Source organism: Phoca vitulina, unplaced genomic scaffold (assembly GCF_004348235.1).
Source record: "Phoca vitulina isolate PV1807 unplaced genomic scaffold, GSC_HSeal_1.0 scaffold64, whole genome shotgun sequence".
Lineage (NCBI taxonomy): Eukaryota > Metazoa > Chordata > Mammalia > Carnivora > Phocidae > Phoca > Phoca vitulina.
Genome location: NW_022589767.1, coordinates 4,201,332 through 4,224,703, shown reverse-complemented (window position 1 = coordinate 4,224,703; position 23,372 = coordinate 4,201,332). Strand labels below are relative to the sequence as shown.

The window sequence follows — 23,372 nt, the reverse complement described above, 5'->3', positions numbered from 1 at the left end:
TCTAAGCCCTCAGAGAGAAATGTTACAGTTTTGTATCCTGAGACTATCTAAGTTCCTTTCCTTCCCAGTTCACTCCCAATGGAGCTGAATACCCTCCCTCCGTTCCTTCCTCCCCACCTTCTCCCCAACAGTCTACTCAGAGAAGGTGACCAGGTTCTTTGAAATGATTGATTCCCATAGGATCTCTTTTTCTCCTCTCCCCACAAGGTCCCCCATCAGGCCAGTATAAACAATGAAACCAATTTTTGTATATTAATGCAATCATTTAGCTGGTCATACAGATAAATATATCCAAAGGAACAAAAAAGCATTATCATCCGCATTTGAGAATAATCTTGGACCACCTCCAAGCGAAACTTGGTAGAAGGTGCCTTTTGAACTTCTTAGTTCTAGAAATGCCCTTCTCACACACCCAGAAGGAAATGGTTAAGTGAGGTGCTTCTAAGTTTAAGTTCGAATTTATTTCTTGTACCAGACATGCTGCCTTTGGCAAGACTAACAAACAAGCAATAATAATTTGAGTATTTCTTATGCTTTTGCATTGCATGTGACTCTAGCAAACCAGATGTTCTAAGATTCCTCATGACAAGATTTTCATAAATTAATAACTATTTTTAGTGGTTCTTCCATGGTCAGATAGAGAATCATAAGACCTCTTTAGAGGAAGACAGAAGTCCAATTAGCAAACATCATGTAAAAAGGAGTATTTTAGAGATGATATTTATCACCCTTCCTTTTGCTTCTTACCTTTATATAGCATTGTTCGGAAGTCTTTACCTTCCCAGTAGCTTATGTTTACTCTTGTGAAAACATTATATTTTTCTGGATAATGAATTTCAAATAGGACTCCTGTTTCAGGAGAAGGTTTATAGTCATATATTGAAACACTGGTTACAGGTAGGGGTTCTGCAGAAGGGAAGTAAATGGACAAAGGGGAAGTGGAGAAAAAGGGAGAAAGGCCATTATCAGTACTTGGAAGTACCAAAAATTACACCTGTCAGAACACTTTCCACACTTTTATTATCCCGTAAGCATTAAACTCCCCCATACTCATGAGTTGACTGTTCTCCAGAGCAGTAATTAACAAAGTACATTTATGTGGTGTTTTGTGTCTTTCAAAGAACTTTCATATTCATTTTTCCATTTGCCTTTTGCAACAACCCGGAGATCTAGGACAAGCAAATATGAATATTGCCACTCAACAGACAAAAATGATGATGACTCAGAGACTTTAAATTATTTGTCAAAAGTAATTTAACAAGTACATGGCAGAGTCTATATCTCCAAATTCCTAGTTCATTTTTCTTTTTTCCAAGCCAAGAAAACTTGATGTTAATAACAGACCGGTAACAGAAAATACATTTTGGCTCTGACCCAGGATAAATGTTTATGTGATTATTTATTTCTTTGTATAAACTTAGTAGTTATTTTTCTGTATTAAGTATAAGATTGCAAACCACCCTATGTTGTGAGAATTATAGTTTATGGTGTTTATCAAACCACTTTTCCTGCAGAAGCTTAAAAAATGTTTATTTCTATTTTGCTTGAGTCGTTAACTCATTACAAAACTTTTTAAATACTCATTTTTTAAAACCACAATTTGATGCACATCTGTACCTCCTCCATTCCGATTCTTCAGCAAAATTCTTGTAAAGATGACTGCACTCCCTCACTCTTCCGAAGGAGCTGTTGGATTAGTTGTACTTGCATTCATTTGATTTGAGAAAATCATTTTAAATAATTTGGTTTGGAGTCAACTATTGTATTACAGACAAAACTAATTTTGATTCAAAGTTTTATCATTAGAGGATTCTCAGACATCATCCGCAGCCTAAATGAAATCAATATCCTTACTTTAAATTTTACACTTTTAAAATTTCAGTTTCAATACCCTAGGACACCAAAATTTGATTTAATTTATTCCACAAGTAGCAGGTACCTACTTTGTCTTAATCTGTAGGTAAACGTTTTTCATTTTGCCCTCCAGGATCGTGACCTAGTTTAGCTTTTGCTTTTGATTGACAAGATCCAGGAAGGATTGAAGCAACATGTTAAAGCTTTGATTTTTCCTGGAATTTTCTTAAAAGCCAAGCCAACATCTAGCGAAAAAGTCAGGAAGGACGTTCAGATTACAGCATATATTGTGATCATGTCCCCGTAGACTACATGCTGTATTCTCTGGCTAAAATGTTTCTATTTTATCTTTGACTTGTCCTTGGTCTTCTTGCTTAAAGGTAACATTTACAAAGTGAACACACTTGTGCCACGTAAACCAACCAACCAACCAACCAACCCGGCAAGACTCTTGTGTATTTCTCTTTGATTAATCCCCCAAAAGTTTTGAACTATTTGAAGGTCTTTCTTTCAACCCAGTCTAATTACTAACCCACGGAGTCTACCAAATCCACCTACTGCTTCTGGATCTAAGGGAACCAAAATGAAAGCTAACAACAAAAAGCAGCCACAGAGCAGGGACTCTTCCATTCCTGCTGTCCAGTATCTCATTCTCACCAGGGTTCTGTCTCCTGAAAAGAGAAGGGAGAGGTCCACCCAATCTTTCATGCCCTGAGGCATGACATCTGCACATCAAAGCCACAGTCAAACTTTGAAATTCAAGAGATAGATGAGGATTACAGCATAGATATTTTATTTTGTGATTTTTTTTGTGTGTGTGCTGCAAGCTGCTTATATTTAAACTAAGAATTTTTTTTTTTTTTAAGATTTTATTTATTCATTTGACAGGGAAACACACAGCGAAAGAGGGAACACAAGCAGGGGGAGTGGGAGAGGGAGAAGCAGGCTTCCCATTGAGCAGGGAGCCTGACACGGGGCTCAATCCCAGGATGCTGGGATCATGACCTGAGCCGAAGGCAGACGCTTAAGGACTGAGCCACCCAGGCGCCCCTAAACTAAGAATTTTTTAAATGCCTACTTGCCTGTTTGCTTCTTATGGTTCTCTTGGCTTCAACCTAAGTGACCCGGGTCAGCTGTAAATTCTAAAGTCTAAGCCCAGCCATTACTGAGGCACATTCAGTCTATTTTCAGTAGAACTCAAATGCATTCTCTAAAAATATTTTACTGTGTCTCCAGTGACTTCCTTCATTATTTTTCTTTTTAGAAATTAAGTGATGTGTTATAAACCAGAGCTGCTATTATTCAAGTGTTTTTCAGTGATGACAAGGTTAAATCTTGATCTAATTCAATATTCCTTTCTCTGCAAGCCACACTTCACCCGTGGGAACCAGGCAGGACAGGATAGAAACATAGAGTTGTTAGAAAATGTGAATCATTTATTACTTTTGTTCGTTTGTTCCTTTTTTGTCCTCAGGTCTTTTTATTTTTCAAAAAGCTAAGCATTATAAAATATATTTGAAACTCCCTCATATAACTCACTCAGATCCCCTTTGCCTCCCACCACGGCCAGAGATAAATTAGTACTCTGAATTTGGTGGTTATCTTCTGATGTGTTTTTTACTTTGATATTTATATGTGTCCAACATCCATACGAAATGTTATTTTGCATGTTTTAAAATATGTTAATGGTATCATAGTACATGAATTTTTTTGCAGCTTATACTTTTATCAACTATCGTGCTTTTGAGATTTCTCCATCTTGATGCAAGTATCTCTAGAAACTGTTTTAGTGTTCACTTTAGAATTATACAGACTCTACTGTTTATCTGTTATTTTGTTAGATAGATTGTTTTCAATCATCCACTTTTGCAAATAAAGTTGCAATAAATGTCTTGAGACATGTTTCAGGACTAAATCTTGGATAGCAGGGTATGCACATCTTCCATTGTATGAGATATTGTAAAAATGTGTTCTAACTCTATGTCAATTTACATTTCCATCAGCAGTGTATGATAGTTCCTCTTTCTCCATATTCTTATTCAACACTTGTTCGTATCAACCTTTTTAGTTTTTGCCACTCTGAGACATACGAAATTTTGTCTCTGTTTTAATTTCCTGTTCACAAAAGAGGTTGATTATCTTTTCTTATGTTTATTGGTCATTCAGCTTTTCTTTTCTTAAAATCGTTTGGTTCTTTTGCCTGTTTCATGGGTTCATTTTCCATATTCTCCTGTTAATTTGTAATGCACCTTCTGTCATATACTGCATTCCCACTGTCATTTTTTTGTGTGTGTGTCCTATGCCTTCCTTCTGGATTCACCTTCCTTGTTAAAACATATCACTTAGTAGTTATTTAAGTTAGAGTCTAGGTGTTAAATTCTCCTAGGCTTTGTATTCTGGAAAAGTTCTTTATCTTTATTCTTTATATTTTATTATTTTTTTATTTTTTTAAAGATTTTATTTATTTATTTGAGAGAGAGAGTGCGCACGAGTGGTGGGGAGGGGCAGAGGGAGAGGGAGAAGCAGGTTCCTCACTGAGCAGGGAGCCCGACCTGGGACTGGATCCCAGGACCCGGGATCATGACCTGAGCTAAAGGCAGATGCTTAACTGACTGAGCCACCCAGGTGTCCCTTTATCTTTATTCTTGATGTAGTTTAGCTGGATATGAAATTATAAGATTTCCTCTCAGGATTTTGAAGCTATTGCTCCATTGTCTTCTTGAATCAATCATTGTGGAAGAGAAAACTTCTGTGAGCCTAACAGTTATTCCTTTGTACATATTATGTTTTTTTTTTTCCCTTTGATACCTTCTAAGCTTTTTATTTGTCCTTGGTAATCTAAGATTTCACCATCACATATCTAGATATAGACTTATTTTTGAATTACCCTATAAGTATTTGGAATGCTTTGTCAATCTGTGGATTCATGTCACTCTTCAAGTCTTGGAAATTTTCATAATCAACTCTTGAAATAGTGTGCCCATTATTCCCTTCATTCTCTTTTTCTTGAACTCTTAACCTCCTTAGTTAGAGCCTCTCCCACCTTCATATCTAAGAATTGTGCTAAATTATGGGCAATCACAAAGAATACCTTTCAATTTATTATTTAAATGCTATCAGTACAGAATTTATCCCATCAGTTGAAGTTTTTTGATTGAATCTAAATTTGACTAAGTAAGTGAATTTTGCCTAGTCTAACCAACTAAATTTTAAATTAAATAATTGTATTTTTCACTTCTAAAAAATTCTAATTTATGTTTATTTGATTCATTTTTATTTAATTTCTGCCAATCTTTGCTTCATTATGTTTTAATCCTTTTAAATGGATGGAATTCTTATATTTATCTCTTTGAGCATCACAACATACTGTAAATTTGTTATCAAATTGCTATACAAGGGGCGCCTGGGTGGCTCAGTCGTTAAATGTCTGCCTTCGGCTCAGGTCATGGTCCCAGGGTCCTGGGATTGAGCCCCGCATCGGGCTCCCTGCTCTGCGGGAAGCCTGCTTCTCCCTCTCCCACTCCCCCTGCTTGTGTTCCCTCTCTCACTGTCTCTCTCTCTGTCAAATAAATAAATAAAAATCTTAAAAAAAAAATTGCTATACAAAATATAATCTGCAATGTTATGGTTGTTGTTTTGATGTCTATCTTTTTTAGCATAGATTTCATTGTGTGTTTTGAAATACAAGCCCTAGGCTAACTTTGTGTCTTCTTATTGCCCTGTTTCTTGCTTATTCTTGCTGTTGAGACAATTTAGCCATTGCTTCTGTTCAGCTCACCACAGTGCCCAGTCTAGAACCAGGGCATATAATATTATTCTAAGGTTCTTGATATTATGGATGATATAGTGGCTATCACAAATTCATTCCCTGAGTCAGAAGGTAACTAAGCTTGGTCCTTGAGAGTAAGACTGACTGTGTGTTCCCTGCATCCCAAGGCCTCCATCTATAATTTTATCACAGGCAGAAAGAATCTCTGCTCCAAACAGAAAGCCTGGCTCTGCGCCCTATCTGGTATGGAGCATTCCAATCCTTACTGTACTGGGGCCCAAGATCAGGGCTGTGTTCTTCCAGATGCAGAGCACAGAGGCCCCAGGACTTTAGCTTACCTCCCCCTTGGAGTTTCTGTTTTATAGAGACAACGATCTTATTTTTGAGCCTACCAATATACTTCTGGTTTTCTTTTTGCTTTGTGGTAGGAGCAAAGAGTGTGTCACAAGCAGATATCTACTGCATTATGTTTGCAAGAAATCCTAACATGAAATTCCCATTTTTTTCTTTCAATAAAAACATTTTAAATGACATTTAATATGATTGGGTTTTTTTTTTTTTTCTCATTTAGGTGTCCCACATAATTAAATCTGATGTTTAATCGGAGACTGTTTTATGTCCCTTAATTACCTTTGAATCATTCATGACAATCATGAATAGGAAGTTTCTTAAAGTTCTGGAAGTAACTATCTGAGACAGAAGATAAAGGAACAAAACAAATGTAGAGCAAATACTGTTTAAAAAAAGCAGAGTTAACCCTGTGCTTGTTGGTAACTGGTAAGAGCCGAGAAGCACTTCTTTCTGAGATTGCTCTGTTTTGATGGACTAAAACTAAAGGAGCTGTTGGATCAGTGACCAGTGTCCTTGCCTTTGATGTGACCAACCTAAGAATGTGTCTGTTCTGACACAGTCCTCTTGAGAGAGAGAAACCTGTGATTAGGCTCTCAGGTTTTTTGTTTGTTTGTTTTTGTTTTTGTTTTGAGAGAGAGAGAGAGCATGAGTGGGGTGGGGCAGAGGGAGAGGGAGAGAGAGAATCTTAAGCAGGCTCCCCACTCAGTGTAGAGCTGGTGCTGGGCTTGATCTCATGACCCTGAGATCATAACCTGAGCTGAAATCAAGAGTCGGACGCTTCACTGACTGAGCCGCCCAGATGCCCCAAGACTCTCACTTCTGATGGCAGAAGCAGAAAAAAGGGACTGATCCCAGGTCCCAGGCCAGAGCTCCTAAACTTATGTTGAGATAGACAGCTCAGCTCTATCCACGCAAGCCACTGAGGTGAGCTGACAGCAGCTGCGCCCATGGTCCAAGAGTCATGGTCACTATCAAACCCATGAACTTAATTCAAGTCTTTACCACTTCCTTCCTGGAATATTTCAACAGCTCTCTAAATTATTCTCCTTGCCTCCAATCTCACCTTAATTTTTTCTACTTGTTTCTGCTCAAAACTTCTAAGCCTGCAGGCTACTTGATACTCTGTTTGTTAGAGTCTCTGTCACTTGCACCTCACTGACTTTGCCCTGCCTGATCTGTTTTGACTCTCCTTTGCTTCCAACTCCTCGAGTAATTTTCTGTCTAATGCCATGGGTATTGTTTATATTTATTGATCTTATATGAAGTGCTACACATTTTGTTAAGGAGTGTATTTTAATATTTTTCACATTACAAAATATTACCCTCTACCAAATCAGCAAACTCACAGCCCCCAAGACAAGACTGGCCTGCCACTTGCTTTTGTATGACTTTTGAGTTAAGTCTTAATCTCAGGAAACAAACTGAGGGTTGCTGGAGTGGTGGGGGGTGAGAGGGATGGGGTGGCTGGGTGATAGGCATTGGGGAGGGTGTGTGCTATGGTGAGCGCTGTGAAGTGTGCAAGACTGTTGAATCACAGACCTGTACCTCTGAAACAAATAATACATTATATGTTAAAAAAAAAAAGAAGAAGATAGCAGGAGGGGAAGAATGAAACGGGGGAAATCGGAGGGGGAGACGAACCATGAGAGACGATGGACTCTGAAAAACAAACTGAGGTTTCTAGGGGGGAGGGGGGTGGGAGGATGGGTTAGCCTGGTGATGGGTATTAAAGAGGGCACGTTCTGCATGGAGCACTGGGTGTTATACACAAACAACGAATCATGGAGCATTACACCAAAAACTAATGATGTAATGTATGGTAATTAACATAACAATAAAAAATTTTTAAAAAAAGAATGGCCTTTACACTGTTAAATGGTTGACAAAAGTTAACAGAGGAACAATATTTCATGACATATCAGAATTATATGAAATTCAAATATTGGTGTCTTTAAATAAAGTTTTATTAGAACGCAGCCATGCTTGTTCGCTCATGTATTGCCTATAGTTGCTTTTGTGCAGCAACACTAGAGCTGAATCACTGCAACAGACTGTACAGCCCCCAGAACCTAAAATATCTGTCATCTAAGAAAAAGCTTGCTCACCCCTGGGTTAGATTAAAAAAGTAATAACCTGCCTAATGCTACACATATGGTTTCTAGATTTCTTTGTTGGCTCTAAAGTTCATACCTTGAACCACTACTCAAAATACCTGCTTGATAATTTGCCCATTGCAATGCAGGATTCAGGATCTTACGACTTACAGCTCTAAGAAGGAGCTTTCCTCAATAAAATCTTATTATGTCGTTTCTTTGTATCTGTCAGCATTCCTCATCACTTCTGGATTAAAGTCTAAACTCTTGTAAGGTAGTCAAGGTTCCTCCCAATTTTTCTGGCTACCTCTCTTATTATTTTCTGGATTCATACATGCTAGCCATGTTAACTCCTTGCAATTCAGAAGAAGGTCCAGTCTTTGCAAATAGGATTCCCTTTGACTCTGTTGTAACACTTTCCATTCTTTATTCATTTAGCAAATTTTCACTACATTCTCAATGATTGTTTCTTCTGAGGTGCCTTCCCAATGTTCGTTAAGGAAGGCTGGGCAATCCCTCTCACATAATTTTCTTACAGCATTTATCATGTTTTCGTACTAGTTTGTTTATTTGTCTTTTACACTATAGCATATGATCTTTCAGTGTGGGTATGAAGGACGTGACATACAGAATGTAAACAATAAATAAAATAAAAATTCGTGCATTATTGTTATTTATAATACATGAATTTGTATTTGCATAATGTATGAATGCATGTTTATATTTGTACAATATGTTATAGAATACATAATATTATATTTGTATATTCTCCAAAGTGTTCTGTAATGTTTACAACTACTACATCTCATATTTTACTAACACATGAGACAGCGGTGTGTAAATAACATTTCTCCAATTCTTAAGCAATTGTTTTCATGTGTTATTTTATCTGTTAAGAAATGACTTCTCTCTAAAGTGCAGACAATATACTGATGGTTCTTAATCAATTAAATATTAATCAGATGTCAGTGCCTAAGGGCTGTGAAACTCCTTTGGGCTGGCCAAATGACTTATTTGTGCTGAATTTATTTTTTGCCATGTTTCTCAGCATTCTCTAAGAACACCAGACTCGGAACAACTATAGAGAACTATGAAAGGATGGCCCTGGGGCCAATTGCTTTGTCACTGCTTATTTCATCAAGACAAGCATCTAACACACACTAAATGACTGCAACAAATGTACCCTTTTATTCTCAAGAGCAATGTGTCATCTCCTTGAGCAGATACTATTAATGTTTCCTAAACTTTAAAAAAAGCTCCTGTTATGAAAATAAAGATGGCAAAAATACATCATTCACTGACAAATAGTGGTAATTTTAGAGCTCAAAACTAATCTTAGTCATCACGTACTTTAGTTCTGTCTTTTTTAAAGGAGGAAGCTGAAACCAAATGTCACCTAATGTCGCCTCATGCCTAAGGTCACAGAAATATTTGTGCCTTAATTCTCGATTCTTATATTCTGAACCTATTATCCCTTTTAAAATCTGGGATGATGTAACTGAGTCTTTAAAAATGAGATAGAGTATGAGAGACAAGAAACCATCATTAATTAATTTTTGCGCTTTGGAAATCAATGCAGATTTCCCCTTCCACTTAGGATGTAGAAAGCTACAAGTCAATGTCACTGTCTCAACCCTCAAGAAGAAGAAAAAGCCAAATAATCCATGAGATCATGATTTTTCTTGAGTCTATCAGAGATCTGAGATTGCAAGGCAACCAAACGAACTAAATACCCAAGAGTGACAAACCCCCTGTAAAACAGAAGGGACATTAACCGCTTCACCTTTAGCAGAACATAACAGGAAGAGGGGGGCTCCATTAAAACAGGAAAGAAGATAGATTTTAATAAATTCATAAAGGCTGGTTGTGTTTTCAATGACAGTTTAGAACTATTCTATCCAATAAAATAGTTATTAGCCACCTGTGGCTATTTTAATTAAACTTAGAATTAATCAAAATTAAATAAAATTAAAAATTAGTGGCTACTATAATGGACAATGCAGATATAGAACATTTCCATCATCCAAAAGTTCTAGGACAACACTTGTTTAGAATGATTGGAGTGGAGTCCACACTTTCTTTCTAGCTCTTATTGTGGGCTTTAATCAGGTGCTCATGAGAATATTGAGGGAAAGAGGCACCACTGATAGATCAGGTTGAAACCTGATCTTACTCAAGTCTCTGGATGTTTCTTGAATACAAAACAGAATCCTTGGGAGGGGCAGAAATATCTTTCCTTCCAAGTTCTCAGGAAAATATACCCCCTTCTGAGGGGTGGGTAGAAGTGAAAGAGTCTGTTCCTAGGAGAGGGGCACAGACTCTTTTGGACCTATGATCACACACTCATACAAAGTAGAATTCTACTACTACTGGGGAAAAGGCAGAAAATTCCAACCCAAGACCTTCCACAGATTTGAGCTCGACTGGTTGTCAGTGTAGAGTGAGGGGCAGGAATGCTGATAGTTCCCCACTTAGGATCACAGAGTCTGCCTAAGCCTGAGGCTGGACCAGGAGAACGAAGAACCTCGCCTATCCTCACCAAAAGCTTAATGTTAGTAAAAACCAACAGCAATCCATTGGGAGGGAAGGGGCAAAATCATGGAGACCTTCTGTGGTGCAGGTGTTCAGGACTTGCTGATACTGAAGGTAGAATTGGAACACTGAGAAATACACTCTACCATTGCTGGCAGGCAACACTGGAAACATTTGATATCTGTGTGAACTGAAAGTGACTAATACCTTAAGCTCAGCTTGACTCATTCTCCCATACTACCAGCTTAGCAATCTGGTAGATTTAAATTAAATACAATGGTAGGGGCGCCTGGGTGGCTCAGTCGGTTAAGCGCCTGCGTTGGGCTCAGGTCACGATCCCAGGATCCTGGGATCACCCTGCATCGGGGTCCCTGCTCATCAGGTAGCCTACTACTCCCTCTCCTCCCCACTAGTGCTCCCATCTCTCGGTTGTTTCCTCTCTCTCTCAAATAAGTAAATAAAATCTTTAAATCCAATGGTATAAATAATTACAGAAGTATAAATGCTCTAAACTAGCACTGTCAAAACTGGTATCCACTAGCCATATATGCTATTGAGCACTTAAAATGAGGCTAGTGCAACTGAGAAACTGAATTTTAAACTTTATTTAATTAAATTAATTAATTAATTAATTTTATTTTTTTAAGATTTTATTTATTCATTAGACAGAGACAGACACAGCGAGAGAGGGAACACAAGCAGGGGGAGTGGGAGAGGGAGAAGCAGGCTCCCCACAGAGCAGGCAGCCCGATGTGGGGTTCAATCCCAGGACCCTGGGACCATGACCTGAGTTGAAGGCAGGCGCTTGACGACTGGGAGCCACCCAGGCACCCTAAAATTTATTTAATTTTAATAAACTTATGCTTAAAAGTTACAAATGTGTAAACTTTCATATTGACTATATATTGAAATAGTAATATTTTAAATGGAATGGATTAAATAAGCTTATTAAAATTAATTTCATAGTTTCAGAAGCTTTTTTAATGTGTCTATCCCAAAATGTAATATGCATATATGGTTAACATCCTGTTTTAGTTGGATAGTGCTGGTCTAAACACTTCAATTAAAAAGGCAGAGATTTTCAAAAGAATAAAAAATAAAAGGCAGAGATTTTCAGATTGGAAGAAAAGCAAAATCCAGCTCTATACTGAATACAAGAAACCCATTTACATATAAAGACATAAGTAGGTTGAAAATAAAAAGGGTAAAACAAGTATACCATGAAAAGACTTAATGGAAGAAAATGAAAATATCTATATTAATAGCAGACAGAATAGACTTCAACACAAGGCATATTTCTTGGGATAAAGAGGGCCATTGCATATAGATAAAAATGTCATGTGTCACTAAAGCTGGTGCATGTGCCTCCACCCTGTGCTTCCTCACTGCCTCCCTAAAGCTAGTGAGCTCATACACCTGGCTCTGGTGACCAGGGGGCTTGTGTGGGTCCCACAGAACTGTAACAATTGGAGAATCAGCTCTTGGCAGGTTACCAACCTCAAGGCACTGCACAGACAGTAAACTGCAACACACCAGCAGACTTTCTGTGACAAAGGCCTATTTACTTGTCCTGGAGCTTCTGCCTGAGAGGCAGGCTTCAGGTTTGCTACACATGTAGAGGCTGTGGAGGTGCTTTTAGGGAACTTAGGTCAGGTAACACTCTTTTTGTAATCTCCCTCGGTCGTGCTACAGCTTGCGAGTCCAGAAAGGAGCTTATACACTCGTTTGGAGCCCCAATTTTTGCAACTGTTGTCCAGGGGACACTTCCAGATCACCTGGTCTGGAGGCCAGCAGGGTTTAGAATTGTGGCCCCTCAGGACTGTACATACTTGCATAATTTAAAAGCTATTGCCTGAGGACATGTCTTCCAATCAGCCTGAAACTATGTGCTGACTGAGATCCCTCCCTTTGGAACACTGACAGGTCTTAGCATACCCTTACCAACTGGGACTTATCAAGAATAAATCAGGTTGCTTAGACAATCACAAAGGTTCAAGAGACAGCCAAGAGCTAAGGCAAGGTTGAACAATAATGTTTATCTCCTACACAAGGCCACTTCTTTCAGACTGTGAGAGGTAGCTGTTTCACTTAATACATAGAAACAAATACAGAGTCAAGCAAAATGAGAAAACAGAGGAATATGTTCCAAACAAAAGAACAAGATAAAATTCCAGAAAAAAATCTTAATGAACGATAGTAATTTACCTGATAAAAAGTTCAAAGTAACCATCATAAAGATGTTCACTGAACTTAAGAGAATGAATGAACACAGTGAAAATTTTAACGAAGAAATAGAAAATATAAGAAATTACCAAACAGAAGTTACAGAGCTGAAAGAGACAATAACTGAACTGAAAAATACACTACAAGAATTCAACATCAGACTAGCAAAAATGGAAGAAAGGATCAGTGGAAGACACAGGGGTGGAACTCACCTAAACAGAGCAACAAAAAGAAAGCACAATTTTAAAAAATGAAGACAGCTTAAGGAACATGTAAGGCAGCATCAAGTGGAATAACATCTGCGTTCTAGGGGTCCCAGAAGAAGACAAAAGAAAGGCACTCATTAGAAGAAATAATGGCTGAAAGCTTTTTTTTTTATTTTTATTTTTTTTAAAGATTTTATTTATTTATTTGAGAGAGAGAATGAGAGACAGAGAGCACAAGAGGGAAGAGGGTCAGAGGGAGAAGCAGACCCCCCGCTGAGCAGGGAGCCCGATGTGGGACTCGATCCCGGAACTCCAGGATCATGACCTGAGCCGAAGGCAGTCGCTTAACCAACTGAGCCACCCAGGCGCCCTGAAAGCTTTTTTTTTTAACTTAAAGAAGAAAAAAGACATTTGGATCCAGAAAGCTCAGAGTTCCAAATAAGATGAACCCAAAGACATCCACTCAAGACACATTATGATTAAAATGTCAAAAGTTAAAGTTAAGAGAGAAACTTAAAAGGAGCAAGAGAAGTCACATACAAGGGAAACCCCATAAGAATATTAGCATATGGTAGCCTGGGTGGCTGTTGGTTAAGCGTTTGCCTTCAGCTGAGGTCATGATCCCAGAGTCCTGGCATCGAGTCCCACATCCGGCTCCTTGCTAAGTGGGAAGCCTGCTTTTCCCTCTGCTTGCTGCTCCACCTGCTTGTGCTCACTCTCTCTCTCTCTCTCGCAAATAAATAAAAAAATCTAAAAAAAAAAAAAATTAGCATATTTTTCAGCAAAAACTTTACAGACCAGAAGAGGGTGGCAAATATATTCAAAGTGCTGAAAGGAAAAAGCTTCCAACCAAGAATACTCTATCTGTCAAGGTTATCATTCAGATTTGAAAAAGAAAAAAAATTTTCAGACGAGCAAAAGCTAAAGGAATTCATCACTACCAAACTGTCCTTACAAGAATTTTTTTTTAACCAGACCTTCACTTTTATTTTTATTTTATTTTTTTTATATTATTTATTTTATTATGTTCAGTTAGCCACTGTATAGTACATCATTAGTTTTTGATGTAGTGCTCAGTGATTCATTAGTCTCGAATAACACCCAGTGCTCATCACAACACGTGCCCCCCTTAATACCCATCACCCTGTTACCCCATCCCCCACCCCCCTCCCCTCTGAAACCCTCAGTTGGTTTCCTGGGGTCCATAGTCTCTCATGGTTTGTCTCCCTCTCTGATTTCTCCCCCTTCAGATTTCCTTCCTTTCCCCTATGATCCTCCATGCTATTGCTTATGTTCCACATATGAGTGAAACCATGTGATAATTGTTCAATGTTAAAGGGACTTCTCTAAGCTGAAAAGAAAGGACACCACTTAGTGTATGTATGTATATCACTAATTATTATGTATATAACTAATTATTATATTACTAATTATTATTATTATTATCAGAGGCTATGACTAGACATTTTTCCAAAGAAGACATACAGATGACCAAAAAGCACATGAAAAGATGCTCAATATCACTAAGCATCAGGGAAATGCATATTAAAACCACCATGGGATATCACCTCACATCTGTTAGAATGGTTATTATCAAAAAGACAAGAAGTAACAAGTATTGGTATGAATGTGGAGAAAGGAACTCTTGTGCACTGTTGGTAGGAACGTAAACTAGGATAGCCACTATGGAAAGCAGTATGGAGATTTCTCAAAAAATTAAAAATAGTACTACCATATGATCCAGCAATTCCGCTTCTGGATATTTAGCCAAAGGAAAAAAAACCCCGTTAATTTGAAAAGATATATATGATATGTATAAGATAGATATATATAATTTGAAAAGATATACCTCCATGTTCATTGCAGCATTATTTACAATAGCCAAGATCTGAAAACAACCTAATCATCCACCAATGGACGAATGGATAAAGAAGATGTGGTGTATCTATGTGCAATAGAATACTACTCAACCATAAAAAAGAATGAAATCTTGCCATTTGCAACAACTTGATGGAACTTAAGGGTATTTTGTTAAGTGAAATAAGTTAGACAGAAATAGACAGATACTGTATGATCCCACTTATATGTGGAATCTAAAAAACAAACAAACAAACAAAATAAAGCAAAACTCATAGATGCAGAGAACACAGAATGGTGGTGTTCAGAGGAAAGGGGGTGGTGGGGTGGGCAAAAGAGGTGAAGGCAGTCAAGAGGTACAGACTTCCAGTTATAAAATAAATAAGTCACGGGGATGTAACGTACAATATGGTGACTATAGTCAATAATACTGTATTGCATATTCGAAAGTTGTCAAGAGAGTAAATCTTAGGTGTTCTCACTGCAAGAAAAGAAATAGACACTGAATGGTGACAATGGTAACTTGACTTATTGTGGTGATCGTCTTGCAGTATATACAAATATCAAATCATTGTGTTGTATACCTGAAACTAACATAATGTTATATGTCAATTACACCTCAATAAAAAAGAAGACATAGTAATCTTAAAAGTGTAAAGATGAAAAGCTTCAAACTTCACGTAAAGTTCAAAATATGTAAAGCATAAACTAAGAGAAGTACAAGGGGAAATAGACAACATAGATATAGTTGGAGACTTTCACATACCACTATCCATCATTATTAGAACAAGTAGACCGAAAATTAGTAAGGGTAAAAAAGACTTGAACAACCAACCTGACCTAATTGACATTTGTCTACACTTCACCAACAAGTGCTCACAGAATACACACCAAGACAGACCACATTTGGGGCCCTAAAACAAATTGCAATGATTTTAAAGTAATTGAAATCATATAAAGTATGTTCTCTGATTACAACATTTACCTAGAAATTAATAAAAAGATCTCTGAAAAATTGCAAAATTTTGGATATTCAGCAACACACTTCCAAGCCCACATGTCGAAAAAGAAATCACAAAAGAAAATAAAAAAATATTTTGAACACAACTCATTGCATACACTAAAATGTCAATGAGATATTATGGAAATCTCTTATTATGTACCTATTTATCATTTACTTATCATTCACTTACTTATCAAATGTCTTTATGAACCATTAGCTAAAGGGCTGACTGCTAGTTTTTTTCTGATCTGGAGTGGCTAAGTGCATGCTAATGAATGTTAGGTCAGCAACAGTGACTACACTTTTATCTTGCTTTGTGCCTTAGTCTTTTCTCCCCCTGGTTCTTTCTCCTATTACTTGCTCAACTGAATTGAATTAATATTTATTGATCACTTATTGAGTGTAAAGTTCATGTTAGGTGCTTATGAGATTATGAAGATGAGGAAGGCAGAGCTTCTGATTTCAAGGAATTGTATTATAGCCATTGTTTACCTAGATCTGCTGCCTGGACCTATTAACTCCCAGTTCAACTCTCTCTGCAACTTATTTAAAACAGTCCTTTAGAACAGTCAGGTTCTTCCTTTAATTCTACTAGGTCCTAGATTTGCTCATTATATCTATAAACCTTGAAGGTCTTGGGTTTATGCCATTCCACTCCTAATTTTTAGGATTCAGTGCTGATTCTGGGATTCTGCCAAGGGAAACTTCAATTAATTTTTGACAGACATATTAAAAATATGCCTTCTAGCTTGATTCTGAGTTCTTGCTTCTTGATGTTTCTCTTTCCTTTTATCCTGAGAGAACAATATCACTATGTCCTGTTCCTTAATTGTGGCAAAAATGACTGCAAGTAGCTGGCATTTAAAAAATCACAGCCATTGGAAAATTTGCACTGAGGAACAAAAAGCAAAAAGAACTTCACTGAGCCATTAAATTGCTCTAGTGGTAAACTCTGCCATCTTATAGATAACAGTTTTTCTTCTAACATATACATCAACATATACAGTAAAGTTGCATCTTACTTTGAGATTAGGTATTAAAGTCCCAGAGAGAAAAGTGAAAATCACATATAGTTAAAATTACTCCTAAAAATTCCTAATATCAGCATTAATGTTTTAAGACATGATATACTGAAGGTTAAAATGCCAATGATTGGTTTTTTCTTGGTATTTTTCTTGGGCAGTGGAAGCCAAGGCTATTTGGAGGGTGAGGTCAAGAATAGAAACCGATAAATAATATCTTTTTCTCTCTCTCAGCTAAAAATGTATAATTAATTTTTAGCTGGCTAAATATGAGTATAAATTCTTTGTCTCAAAACCCAAATGGCTTAATATGAGAGTATGTGTTCTGGAAAAAAAAAAGCTTAGTTATGATCATACTATTCAGTTATTTAGCAAAAAATTACATGGTCCAATCATGAATATAAAATTATTATTCAGTCTGAAAATATACTATCTCATAGAGGTTTACTTTTTTGGGTTTAAAATAGATTTTTCTTTAACAAAAGGTAACAGTTAAACACTATCAAACGTTGGCAAGAAACCGTATTGTCAATATAAAGCAAAACTTTGAATTTATGTCACTTGACTTCAGGGTGATTGGTCTTGCCATCCTGGGCTGACTTTCTCTCAATGAGAGCCCCATGAGAATATACCCAAAGAAGAAACACAGAGGACAATATTACAAATGATGCTTACTTGTTAACACAGTGATTGATCTGGATGGCTTGGTAACCACATTTCCATTTACCACTACCAGAGTGATTATATAATAAAGGCCATGGTAATTAGCCTTAAAGGTAACAGGAGGAGGCAAAGTGCTGTTGAATTCCTCAAATTCGAAGAAGTAATTTTTTGATTCCCCAGTTATCTTCACAACATACACAGATGATGGGCTCATGACATCTGAAGCTTCTAAAGAGACAACGATGCTATTATCATCTTGAACAGTTACATGGAATGTTGTGGCATTCTGTTTAAGAAAAGAGAAAAACAAAAGGAAATGACGGTCAAATTGAGATCATTGGCAATAAAATTATGCTGAGCTCATTTTCCCAAAACTAATGTTTGTGATAAGCACCACACAGGTATTTTAGTGTTCAAGGAAAAGCAGAACGAGAGAGATTGACCCTCTTATGACTAAGGATCTTCTCAGGCTTTTACTTTTGATTCTTCTCCATTGAAAAACTGCTCCCAACTCATGGATTGTGTCATGTAATAAACACAAAATAAACATCGTGGAAATGAGGAAAGAATGAAATGAATGAAAATCATCTTGGCACTCAATTTGCAGAGAAATTCTTGCTTTTAGCTATGCTGGAGAAAGTACATGGATGGAGCACTCCGTTTTACTTAGGAAGGAGTAATGTTGTGGTGGTCCTTGGAGAATTCTAGAAGAATGTCACAAAGCAGTTATTTCCTCACTCACTTTCACCTGTCAGTTCTGAAAAAAAAGAAAGAAAAAAGTCGGGACTGAGAATCCTGTGACAATCCTCCTCACTGGAGGTTAGCCAATTTTTAATAAGAGAAGCTAACGTGCTCTTTGAAGAAGGAACCAGACTGAGGATCACTGGCATCTATGGTAAAGGCAGCGGTGAAGGGGAATGAAAACTGCTCTAAGTGTCTAGATCAGTGTTTACGGACAGTATACTTGAAAAGTCATGGTGTGGCTGGTGTAAATATTCCTTCCTGATTCTTTCCCATACTGCATAGGCAGAATAGTCCTGCTGCTCTCTGGTCTCACACAAGACTCGTATACTTTGTATCACTGCTGCTTTGTTTTTAACTCATCTTCTGGGTACATGGGGTCCAGGAAAGTTGTTTCACTGCTCTGAGCTTCAGACCTCTCTTCCGTGAAAGGGGGACAGAACAATTTTTTAAAACATGCTTAGGTCTTACCAGGATCCAGATACGAAGCTAGGCAGGCTATAAACACAGTCATCTCATTTAATATGCAAAATGACCCGATGAGATAGGTATTTTTTTTTTCAATCTCAGTTTGTAGTTAAGGAAACCAAGGCTCAGAAGGACTGAGTCACCTGCCCAAGGTCACACATCTAGTTTGGACTCTTAAACACTGAACTACACAAGTACCAAAATTGAGCTTCATTACGTCCACATGTCTCTCTTCCCTTCTTGACTTGTTTTCCTAACACTCAGTCTGACACACGGTAGAAACTGGTAAGTCTCTGTTAAATGAATGAAAGAATTGCTGATTGCGTTAATTACATGTGGACATTTGCTTCTTAGAATTAACCTAATGGTACCTCTTACGTTGTCAGGAGCCAAATCAAGCATACGGTACATATCAGTATCCTAAAGGAGGCCAAAATGTACCTAAAAATGTACTGATTTTTTTATTATTTAGTTGTTTTAGAAATCTAATTTAATTTTTACAGGTCCTAGTATTTGTAAAGACTATCTGACCATTAATAGAAATTTAATTCTATGTTAACATTTAGTAGACTTAATTGTGTTAACCGTATGAGACCCTAAGTTCTTTAAGGACGGGGACTGTATCTTATTTCTAGCTGCATCTCTAGCTCCAGGACCACTGCCTGGCACATGTTAGCTACTCTGTGGTCTGGATAGTCCTAGGCCGGTCTCTATAATATGGATCAGTCAGTACGGATTGCCTTTTAAAATGTCCTTTTCTTCACATTGTCTCTCATCGTCAGATACATGGGTAGGTTTTTAAAATTGTGTACTTTTGGGAAACATAACAAACATACAGAACATATGACCATTATTGCCAGTGGTCCAGGTGGAACTGTGAGGCTAAACCAAGCATCCAATATCCAATAACACTGAACTCTAGCTTTTATTTATTATTGGTTACAGAAACGGATTCACTAACTCAGAAAACAGTAAGTATACAAACATCAGCTTCAGAATTATTAAGAATTTTTTGCTCTATGTTTTAATAGCCAATAACAAAATTTTGTGATAATGAAAAGAGGGTTACATAGACTCAATTTTGCAAAGTGTTGAAGAAATATATATCTAATGGGTCATGAGGCTTCACAGACAGCGCAGTCTTCCAGGGAAAGGGTCTAATCTTCCAAAATCTAAAGACAGCTTTGGGGATGATTGTATCAGCCATGAAAATAAGCATTGACCCATGTGCTCCCAGGTCACCAAAAATAAATCAGGGTAGGCTAATCAGATTCAGTCAGTCGAACTAATGAGAATAAGGCAGCAGGCCAAGTGAGTCTAGGCAGTGAGCCTAAAGAAATGTCATCACGCTATTTCTTCTCTGTCCTCTGTGCTTCAGCTTTTCCTGGAATCTATATTCAGGAGAAGATTCTGAATGCATGCTGCAGGCATGCAATCCCTGCCGAGATGTACAGCAAGAAGGAAGAGTTAAAAGTTACAGAAATGGATTTAAGCTTAGGCAAGTCCAACGTGGATTTGTTTGGTGGATAGAGAAATATTTAAAACTATTTTTTTTTGAAACCGGGTAGTAATATTGCTTGACTCTGCAAGGAAAATATTTTTACTGAAATTTCCTTTGCATAATACAATTTAATATAGAAATTTCTCCACTCCAACACCCTCATTTCACACTTGAAAGCACAGCGGTGCAAATATCACCCAGCTAATTGATGTCAGAACAAGGTCTAGGATCCACACATCCTTATGTCTCCTGGTAGTGCTCTTTCCTGAACTAGAGCTGGCTGTTTGAGGCAGCAAAGGAAGGCTGGGTGCTTGGTTTCAGCAAGGAAGGGGGAGCCCAGGAGCTTGTAAACTGCTCTATGGCCAGTCCTAAAGGGACAGAAGCTATCGGAGACAGAGTGGGCCGCACTAAAGAGGAGAAAAATGCAAGATGAGTCCCTGGAATGTGGGACAAGGAGAGAATTTGTCTCATATATTCCAGTCTGACATCGTAAGAAATCGTCCACCATCTCTGACAAATATAACAACTGTTAATCTATCGATCCCCTAATCTAGACTACACTTTGCACTTGGCATTTTATGTCTTTTTCTTTTTTTCCTTACAACAATCTTTAGAAATAAGTGTCTTTCTCCCCATTTTACTCAGAGAGTTTAAATAATCTGCTTAAGAACACAGCAATAGACTTGGAATCAGAGGGCCTGAGTTTCTACTCCTTTGCTGCAGCCTATTATCTGACAACATGGGAAAACACAAGGATCTCTTAACTTCATCTGTTTAATTTCTTTTTTTTTTTAAAGATTTTATTTATTTATTTGTCAGAGACAGAGAGAGAGAGCACAAAGCAGGGGGAGCGGCAGGCAGAGGGAGCTGCAGATTCCCCACTGAGCAGGAAGCCCGATGCGGGACTAGATCCCAGGACCCTGGGATCATGACTCGAGCTGAAGGCAGACACTTAACCCACTGAGCCACCCAGGCGTCCCCATCTGCTTAATTTCTAAAATAGGGGTGGTTCCTATAAACTCATGGGATTTGGGTAAGAATTAAGTGGCTTTTATAAAAATGCTAATAGGGTGGACCCAATAAATATTAGCTCTATCTCAAAGGTTCTCGTGTTTTAATTAAATTGAATCCCTCAATGACCTGTCAACTAAAGAGGTTCCTTAAACATTCATTTAACTAACTTCACAACTCTATGGAATTCTGTGATCACGTTCACTGGATGTTATATTCACACTGTAGAGGTATCCATTCTATCATTTCAACAACAAAAAAACATTAGCCGAGTACCAACTTGGCATCAGGTATCTCGCTGGGTGGTGGCGACAGGCTCTGAAAAAGATGGGGCACTTGACCTCCTAGAGCTCAGACTCTAGTCAGAAAGGCTCGCCCAAATGCATAATTACAACACCATGTGAGTGTTACTAGTTACAGACTTTGAAAAACTGTTTGATGCTTGTTTTTTCTGCCTGTCTGGGATCCCTTCTTTGATTATATCTTCTTGTTTTGGAGCACTGCTTCTTTTCCACCATAAAGCCAAGAAGGGGTCCCGATGGGGGTTCCTAATACTAGTGTGCTACTCCCAGATTAGAGCAGGAGGTACTTTGACTCAGTCTGGGTGAATCATAATGCCCAGTTCTCCCCTCATGGAGAGAGCCAGGGGGATGCCACTGGGGACCCAGCCAGCCAACTAGAATGCTTTGTCTGAAATTTTATAACTGGAATTAGTGGGAAAGAGTTTTTTCCTCCTCTGGTTCCAAGTATGTATGGATGCAAATCTGGAGAAGTCAGTGTCTATCATTTCTGCCCCACAAAGACAATTGCTTGAGGGAAAATCCCTGATGTGGTCCGAGGCCCTGGTCTCGGTCACCCTAAGGCCCAGGCCCTGTGCAGTCTGGCAACCTGAGTGAATAAATCCCAGTTTATGGCTTAAGTCAGTTAAGCTGGACTTCCAAAACTGACAGCCAAAGGTCCTGGTCAATACAAGAGAATTGTTCAGTGCTCTAGACTTGTAGAGAAGAAAACAATTAAATCTGCTTCTGCAAAGGGTATGAGGAAGGGTTTCAAGTTGGAAGTGATGCTTGAAAGACACTCAGGAATTTCCCAGGGGAACAAAGGTCAGTGCATCATCTGGAGAAATGGGAAGAAGACCCCACAGGCCTCCGGAGTGGTTAGATCATGGTAGGACTTTCAGAGAGGAGGGTTGATAGCCAAGTCCAAGATGTGAATTTGGGTATTTTTTAGGCCAAAAGAAATCATGGTCTGTTTTAATGCAGAAAAGTGACATAATTAGATCACAGCTTACAAAGATCAATACAATTAGGAACATGGACCAGTATAGTTAGGGATTGCCCGACTGCACCCACTGAAGGCCAGTAGATGGTAAGGAGGCTGTTGCAGCCCTTCAGGTAAGACCCGATGAAAGTCTGAGCAAATGCTGGTTACACCAGATCTCCTGTGGGACATGCACTTAGAACATTATTAATGCTCCAGCTGGCAACCTAATCAATGATTAGACTTATTAGAAGGCATTTTAGAGGGAACAAGTAGAAAATTCTGCTGTGCTAAGGTTACCACATAAGAAGTAATGGGACACTCAATTCTTTTCAATAACAATATCAATGGTGTCCAGTGTTTCTATAGCACTTATGGCCAGACACGCTATGGAATTCATCCACTTAGCCTCCTGTCCAGCTGCGGGAAAACTTTTCCAGCAAGATCTTCTTTCCTTTCAGTTCCTTCAGGAAGATCAAGTTCCCAGAGCTGTCCTGACAGGGCAGAGATCCCCTCCTGACCCTTTCTCAGAATTATTCACAGGTCTCTTTCAGAAATTGTCAGAACAGAATTAGGATGTTGATCTCAAAGGTTAGGGATGATGGCCTCCCTCTCATTTTCCGTGATGCATGCATGCAATCTTCAGATATGTCTTGAGTAGCCAGCACATATCAGGAACTGTGCCAGATGCTGGGGATTCACTCTATTTAGGAGTGAAGAGGAAGACTGGTATTATGTGCCTTTGTCCTACCTAGCATTTTGTCTGACCAATAATAGTGATGATGATGATAAGGAAGATGCTATCATCGTAAAGGACA

At 38.2% G+C, this 23,372-nt stretch overlaps 1 protein-coding gene across 3 annotated transcripts in view; it reads right to left on the bottom strand.

Annotated features, from left to right (window-relative positions):
- Positions 1-23,372, bottom strand: part of PTPRO (protein tyrosine phosphatase receptor type O) — a 234,987-nt gene that overhangs the window by 87,503 nt on the left and 124,112 nt on the right. For all 3 annotated transcript variants that reach the window (XM_032391763.1, XM_032391765.1, XM_032391766.1), the window contains exons 2-3: positions 17,586-17,859; positions 748-906 (exon numbers count right to left, since the gene is read on the bottom strand). In XM_032391763.1, coding sequence (XP_032247654.1) covers positions 748-906; positions 17,586-17,859 — 433 coding nt within the window. The remainder of the gene's footprint in view (positions 1-747; positions 907-17,585; positions 17,860-23,372) is intronic.